This window comes from Gobio gobio (assembly GCF_949357685.1).
Source record: "Gobio gobio genome assembly, chromosome: 12".
In the NCBI taxonomy this organism is placed as follows: Eukaryota; Metazoa; Chordata; class Actinopteri; order Cypriniformes; family Gobionidae; genus Gobio; species Gobio gobio.
This window is the reverse complement of record NC_137105.1, coordinates 13,015,456-13,022,926: the sequence shown is the minus strand read 5'-3', so window position 1 is coordinate 13,022,926 and position 7,471 is coordinate 13,015,456. Positions and strand designations below refer to the sequence as shown.

Here is a 7,471-nt window from a genome sequence, read left to right as displayed (position 1 = left end):
AGTGAAAAGGCTATATATAATGAAAGTGTTACGGGTTTGGAACATCATGAGGGTGAGTAATTAATTAAAGAATTTTCATTTTTGGGTGAACTATACCTTTAAGTTTATTAGGCTGTGCAAATCTTCATGTATATATATCACATTATGACCTCTGACGTGAATAACACTGACTATCTCTTCATCACGGCACCTGTTAGTGGGTGGGAGATATTGGACAGCAAGTGAACACTTGGGAAAAATGGGCAAGCTGAAGGATTTGAGCGAGTTTGACAAGGGCCAAATTGTGATGACGATATCTATCAAAAGTGGTCCAAGGAACAGTGGTGAACCGGCTACAGGGTCATGGGTGGCCAAGGGTCATTGATGCACGTGGGGAGCGAAGGCTGGCCCGTGTGATCCGATCAAACAGACGAGCTACTGTAGCTCAAATTGCTCAAGAAGTTAATGCTGGTTCTGATGGAAAGGTGTCAGAATACACAGTGCATCGCAGTTTGTTGCGTATGGGACTGCATAGCTGCAGACCAGTCGGGGTGCCCATGCTGGCACCTGTCCACCGCCGAAAGCACCAACAGTGGGCACGTGAGCATCAGATCTGGACCACGGAGCAATGGAAGAATGTGAACGGGTCTGATGAATCGCGTTTTCATTTACATCACGTAGATGGCCAGGTGCGTGCATTGTTGCAGACCATGTACACCTTTTCATGGAAACGGTATACTGTGGCCTCTTTCAGCAGGATAATGCGCCCTGCCACAAAGCAGGAATGGTTTGAGGAGCACAACGAATTTGAGGTGTTGCCTCCAAATTCCCCAGATCTCAATCCAATCGAGCATCTGTGGGATGGGCTGAACAAACAAAGTCAGATCCATGGAGGCCACACCTCGCAACTTACATGACTTAAAGGATCTGCTGCTAATATCTTGGTGCCAGATACCACAGCACAACTTCAGGGGTCTAGTGGAGTACATTTCCTTTGATTTCACTTACCAACTTCACCTGACACTGAGGATACGGCACCAAACAGACAGCTTTTAAATTCTGTCCCATCCTCCAATACTAAAGTTGCCATTCTCTCCGACATGACTAGTACTTCAAAAAGCATATATATATATATATATAGTTTGGTACTAAATTGGAAGACAAATGAACCACAGAGCATTTCATTTATTTATTTATTTATCATTTATTCATGATTCTGTTCTCAGTAAGGTAAACTTGAGTAGACTGATATTACTCACTGGTGATTTACATTGTTTAAGGTTATGCAACTTTTTTGCTAGTTGTAATAGATAAGAGTGGTTTGTGGATCACTGACACTGTCATTTCGTTGGCGCTGAGGCTTTTTGTAGCTGATAATGGGTACAGGGACCCCTCTGAAATGATCCATCAGATCCATCCCACCAAAGAAGTTCACAAAGATGATGCCCAGTTTGGCAGGCATGAGACTGCAAGAACATGAACAGGAGTTGATTTATAGTTAAATTAGATCTTGAAAATGAAATTGAGACATTTATTACACAATACAATTATTTTCTGTTAATTGTTTACTTACTTAATTTTATTTGTTTTTTAATGATTAAATGTTGAAGAAAGGCATGAAGATAAATGAACTAATTTTATATCTTCAATAACAAGTATTTAGAGGCCTAAAATACCTCTTAAGTGCCAGCAACAAATATAGACTTGAGGGTAACAACAAGTACATCTTCTCCCGTAGTATGGCATCCACGATCTGTTTTGCTGCATGTCTCTGATCCAAGACTGGAAGAAAAGACGGTCTCCTTAACAAAAGTGAAATATCAATGTTACCACATCACCAGAGCACAAATCTCTACTGATGTTTCATATATGGAAACTGTATTTTGCTTACTTTGTTTGACATCCCCCAAACATTTTGGTATTTATTAGATAGGGACACACTATTGTTGTTTTGATTCCTTCCTTTTTAAGGGCAAGCAACTCCAGTGCAATAGATTCTGCGAAGCTCACTGCTGCAGACTTGCTTGCACAATAGTCTGTGGACAAAACGTGTTGGAAAAACACATTCTTTTTTTAAATCATATCTCAATTTAACACTAAACTTCAAACATTGCACATTCATAATTTAGTGTCGTACAATGATGTTACAACGTCTCTAAAATCCCGCTATAAAAGTACCTGCAAGGCCATTCATTGCAAACAACCCTCCATGGCTTGCCACGCAAACCAGGTGCCCATGGTTCCGTTGCAACATAGCTGGGAGAAACGCCTTGTAAGTCTGTGAATTCAAATATTTGTGATAACAGTAAGTTTGCTGTTCCCATCACATAAAAACAGAGGTATAAAGAATGTAAACCATGAAGAAAACGCTGAATTATTTTTCTTTACCCAGAAATGAGCAGCAACATTGACCCTTAGAGTTCTATCCACCAGACTGTCAGGGGCTTCAACGAAAGTGTATTTTCCTGTTACCATGCCTGCGTTGTTCACCAAGATTGACACATCTCCAACCTCCCTTTTAACCTGTTGAAATGTTTTAACTACATAAAACTACACCTTCATATTTAGCCCTCATGTTAAAATATATAAAAAACATATAAGTATACACCAATCAAGCATAACATTATGACCTAATATTGCGTTGGTCCCCCTTTTTCTGCCAAAACAGCCCTGACCCGTCGAGGCATGGACTCCACTAGACCCCTGAAGGTGTGCTGTGGTATCTGGCACCAAGATATTAGAAGCAGATCCTTTAAGTCCTGTAAGTTGCGAGGTGGGGCCTCCATGGATCGGACTTGTTTGTTCAGCGCATCCCACAGATGCTCGATTGGATTGAGATCTGGGGAATTTGGAGGCCAAGTCAACACCTCAAACTCGTTGTTGTGCTCCTCAAACCCTTCCTGAACCATTTTTGCTTTGTGGCAGGGCACATTATCCTGCTGAAAGAGGCCATGGCCACCAGGGAATACTGTTTCCATGAAAGAGTGAACATGGTCTGCATGACCATGCTTAGGTAGGTGGTATGTGTCAAAGTACCATCCACATGGATGGCAGGACCCAAGGTTTCCCAGCAGAACATTACCCAAAGCATCACACTACCTCCGCCGGCTTGCCTTCATTCCTTAGTGTATCCTGGTGCTATGTGTTCCCCAGGTAAGCGACGCACACACACCCGGCCATCCATGTGATGTAAAAAAAAATGTGATTCATCAGACCTGGCCACCTTCTTCCATTGCTTCGTGGTCCAGTTCTGATGCTCAGGTGCCCATTGTTGGCGCTTTCGGCAGTGGGCAGGGGTCAGCATGGGCATTCAGACTGGTCTGTGTTCTATAGCAATTTGAGCTACAGTAGCTCGTCTGTTTGATCGGGCCACACGGGCCAGCCTTTGCTCCCCACATGCATCAATGAGCCTTGGCCACCCATGATCCTGTCAACACATCAACTTTGAAGACAAAATGTTCACTTGCTGCCTAATATATCCCACCCACTAACAGGTGCCATGATGAAGAGATAGTCAGTGTCATTCACTTCACCTGTCAGTGGTCATAATGTTATGCCTGATCGGTGTATATTGGCTATTATTTATATATTAATTATTAAATATTTACCAGTTCAGCAACTTTGTAGACCTCACTTCTTCTGCTGCAGTCACAGGTGTAGGCATACACTCGCACATCTAATACCTGCTTTAATTCTTTTGCTGTTTTGTCCAGTGCCTCCGAGTTGATATCCCATAAGACTAATGTTGCTCCATACTGTCCAAGTTCTTTGGCGATCAGTTTTCCAATCCCATTTGCAGCTCCAGTCACCAAGACTATCTCTCCCTCAACATCTTTCTTGCAATGTGGAATAAAGAGTCGAACAAAGGCTTCAAAAAAGTAAAAGACTGCTCCAAGAACGAGCTCAAAAATGTCTTTTATGAACCAGAGATTGTGCAGTCTCCCCTCAAAGCTCTGAATAACCTGGTTATGCATGTCTCTTATCTAATTTGATCTGTTTCTCACATAGCTGTTTTGGTGGTTATTCTCCTTGAACATGCTTGAGTAAGTTGGGATCTCAGGTACAGCTTGTTCTAATCTAGAGGTTCTTTATATGACAGATAACCCCCCCCCCCCCCCCCCATCCCATCTGTTGGTTTCCAGTCACAATGGTGTTTGTTTGACCTGTCACCTAGAGTACATTAGTGTAGTTAATTTTAGATGTTGCTATTACAGCATGTGGCTAAAATTTGATTTCACAATAATGTTATTATGAGACTTTAATTGTGTGATTAATAAATGTCTATATTAAAAACAGTTATTTGTATGATATCTTTATATATGGGTATGTGTGTAAGTGAATATTAAAAAATAAAACAAAACGTATTGTTATTCATGGCAATGTTTAAATATTCATCTATCTCGCAGAGGAAACAGGAAGGGGATGTAGCTCAGTGGTAGAGCGCATGCTTTGCATGTATGAGGCCCCGGGTTCAATCCCCGGCATCTCCAGTATTTTTAATTAATTGTTTTATTTATCTATCTCAGAATAACGTTAGTAAACGCTGCCATCAATAGTGTTTAATTTTTTACGTCTTTAAACGAGTTAAACAAGTATCGTGCCATTTACGTATTTACGTCATACGTTCTTTCCTTGGAGACGGTAACCAGGGTGAAAGCTATGTTTACCAAAATGTCTTCAGCCTGACAAAAACATGGCTATATCAAGAAATGCGTCCTTATAACTCCGCGGAGTCTTTTATGAATGTAAAGCATGCAGCTAAAGTACCTGAAGACTCTTCTAACACCTCAGGTAAAACATTTACCACGTTATTTAGCGACGCTAGCTAACTAGCTCTCGGCAGTCCGTTATCTATAGGCATGATAACGTTTCTTAGCTTAGCAACACTGCTTAAGTAACTTTAGTTATCTTCTCTGATATCAAGTAAAGCATTCATTTGTGCAAAGAAACAGTAATAGAAATCCTATACCGAATGTTAACCGAATATTTATTTAAATCTCAGTGAATCCAAGACTCTGCTTTTGATTTGATATATATATATATATATATATATATATATATATATATATATATATATATATATATATATATATATATATATATATATATATATATATATATATACATACACATAGAAAAATATAATAGCTTACATCCTATATACACACACACACACACACACACACACACACACACACACACACACACACACACACACACACACACACACACACACACACACACACACACACACACACACACACTTGCTCGAAATGGAGGCTTTGGAAACAGTGTTGTGTCTGTATTTTCTTTTCTTTAGGATGGAGCTGCTAAAGTCACCTGTATGGCTTGGGCTCCAAACAATGCAAAGTTTGCAGTGTGCACTATTGATAGAGTGGTTATATTGTATGATGAGCAGGGAGAGAAAAGAGACAGGTTTACCACAAAGCCTGCAGACCCCAAAGTAAGTTATAAGCAAATCATTGAATTTAAATATTCTAAATTAATTTTGTATCCTGCCAGTGCTATACGTATGTTAGTACACCAGGAAAACCGCATTCTTTAAGTCATGACTGTAATTTGTTGCAGTATGGAAAGAAAACCTATGTGGTCAAGTCCATGTCATTTTCCCCCGATTCAACCAAGATAGCAGTTGCTCAAACAGACAACATCATATTTGTTTACAAAATTGGAGAGGAGTGGTAAGTATCTCAGTATAATACTAATAATTAATGCATAATAATCTGCTGCCATTCATAAAGCGTGGGCCTAGGCTTGGGATAAATGTATTTGTGCGCTCTCCTAGCAATTCTCCTAGCAAACACCGCTTTTTTTGATTGTTTATATATATTTGTGTTACTTTAAGTGTTGTATTCTGTGTTGTATAAACACATACAGTTGCAAGAAAAAGTATGTGAACCGCTTACAGAATCTGTGAAAATGTGAATAATTTAACAAAATAAGAGAGATCATACAAAATGCGTTATTTTTTATGTAGTACTTTCCTGAATACGTTATTTTACATTAGAAATGTTTACATATAGTCCACAAGACAAAAAAAGCTGAATTTATTAAAATGACCCAATTCAAAAGTTTATGAACCATTGATTCTCAATACTGTGTCGTTCCTTGGATGATTCACGGCTGTTTTTTAGTTTTGTGGTGGTTGTTCATGAGTCCCTTGTTTGTCCTGAGCAGTTAAATTGCCAAATGTTTTTCATAAAAATCCTCACGGTCCTGCAAATTCTTCAGTTTTCCAGGATCTTTTGCATATTGGAACCCTCTCCAGCAGTGACTGTATGATTTTCAGATCCATCTGTTCAAACACAACTATTAAAAAAGGTTTAAACATTCACTGATGCTTCAGAAGGAAACACGATGCATTAAAGCAAAAAAAGAGAAAAAAGATAAGAGCCAGGGGGTAAAAAACTTTTGAACAGGATGACATTTTTCTTCATTTAGTACTGCCCTTCAGAAGCAACAGAAGATACTTATGTTTCCCGGAATTTACCTTGATCTTTAAATTAAAAAAGTTTTCACCCCCCTGCTCTTAATGGATTGTTTTTCCTTCTGGAGCATCAGTGAATGTTTAAACCTTTTTTTAATAGTTGTGTTTGAGTTCCTCAATTTTCCTCAATGTGAAAAGATGGATCTGAAAATCATACAGTCACTGCTGGAGAGGGTTCAAATATGCAACATCTACTGGAAAACTGAAGAATGTGCAGGACCTGGAAGATTTTTCTGAAGAACATTGGGCAGTTTAAAGGAACACTCCACTTTTTTTGAAAATAGGATCATTTTACAAGTCCCCTAGAGTTAAATAGTTGAGTTTTACCGTTTTTGAATCCATTCAGCCGATCTTTGTATCTGGCGGTAGCACTTTTAGCATAGCTTAGCATACATCATTGATTCTGATCAGTCCATTAGCATCTCATTCAAAAAATGACCAAAGACACTTTCAATATTTTTCCTATTTAAAACGTGACTCTTCTACAGTTACATCGTGTGCTAAGACAAACTGAAAATGAAAAGTTGCGATTTTCTACACCTATATGGCTAGGAACTACTTTCTCATTCCTGCGTAATAGTTGCGGATCTTCGCGGCCGTACCATGGCTGCAGCGGCGCAATGATTTGTTGGTATTCTGTGAAACATGGTGGTAGTATACACCTTCGACTTACTATCACAGCCCTTTACAACACACAGAACCATGGCTAATCACACAGGTAAATCCACAACACAATTTGTCGGCTGCAAGCCTGAAACTTTCTCTGCAACTACACAAACTTCGTGCCGGTCACATTGAAAGTTACCTAGCTGGGGGCTACTTTCAGGCGCTGTAATATCAATGCACTGATGCAGCCATGGTACGGCCGCGAAGATCCGCAACTATTATGCAGGAATGAGAAAGTAGTTCCTAGCCATATAGGTGTAGAAAATCGCAACTTTTAATTTTCAGTTGGTCTTAGCACACAATGTAACTATTAGAAGA

General features: G+C 39.4%; 2 protein-coding genes across 3 annotated transcripts in view; one reads left to right on the top strand and one right to left on the bottom strand.

Moving 5' to 3' along the window:
• Positions 1–1,149: 1,149 nt before the first annotated feature.
• LOC307134945 (epidermal retinol dehydrogenase 2) lies at positions 1,150–4,093 on the bottom strand. Of its 2 annotated transcripts, none has more exons than XM_079831036.1 (6): positions 3,588–4,093; positions 2,368–2,502; positions 2,158–2,257; positions 1,871–2,015; positions 1,656–1,781; positions 1,150–1,445 (listed from the first exon to the last, which is right to left on the bottom strand). In XM_079831036.1, exons 1-6 carry the CDS (start codon positions 3,951–3,953, stop codon positions 1,277–1,279), a joined length of 1,041 nt encoding a protein of 346 aa, XP_079687162.1. In that variant the 5' UTR covers positions 3,954–4,093; the 3' UTR covers positions 1,150–1,276. The 2 variants fall into 2 exon arrangements, with proteins under 2 accessions (XP_079687162.1, XP_079687163.1); XM_079831037.1 differs by having other exon boundaries at positions 1,154–1,445; positions 1,656–1,761; positions 3,588–4,091.
• Positions 4,094–4,410: 317 nt separating this feature from the next.
• The window catches only part of ift172 (intraflagellar transport 172), a 40,618-nt gene continuing 37,557 nt past the window's right edge, over positions 4,411–7,471 (top strand). Inside the window, exons 1-3 of the mRNA XM_079831687.1 lie at positions 4,411–4,770; positions 5,300–5,443; positions 5,569–5,681. Of these exons, the coding sequence (XP_079687813.1) occupies positions 4,732–4,770; positions 5,300–5,443; positions 5,569–5,681 (296 nt within the window). The 5' untranslated portion in view covers positions 4,411–4,731. The remainder of the gene's footprint in view (positions 4,771–5,299; positions 5,444–5,568; positions 5,682–7,471) is intronic.

Coding starts and splice junctions, on each gene's coding strand:
- LOC307134945 (XM_079831036.1), bottom strand. CDS start 3,953: ATGCATAACCAGGTTATTCAGAGCTTTGAGGGGAGACTGCACAATCTC. Junction 2,503..3,587: donor TCTACAAAGTTGCTGAACTG/GTAAATATTTAA, acceptor ACATTTCAACAG/GTTAAAAGGGAGGTTGGAGA. Junction 1,446..1,655: donor TTGTTGCTGGCACTTAAGAG/GTATTTTAGGCC, acceptor ATGTTCTTGCAG/TCTCATGCCTGCCAAACTGG.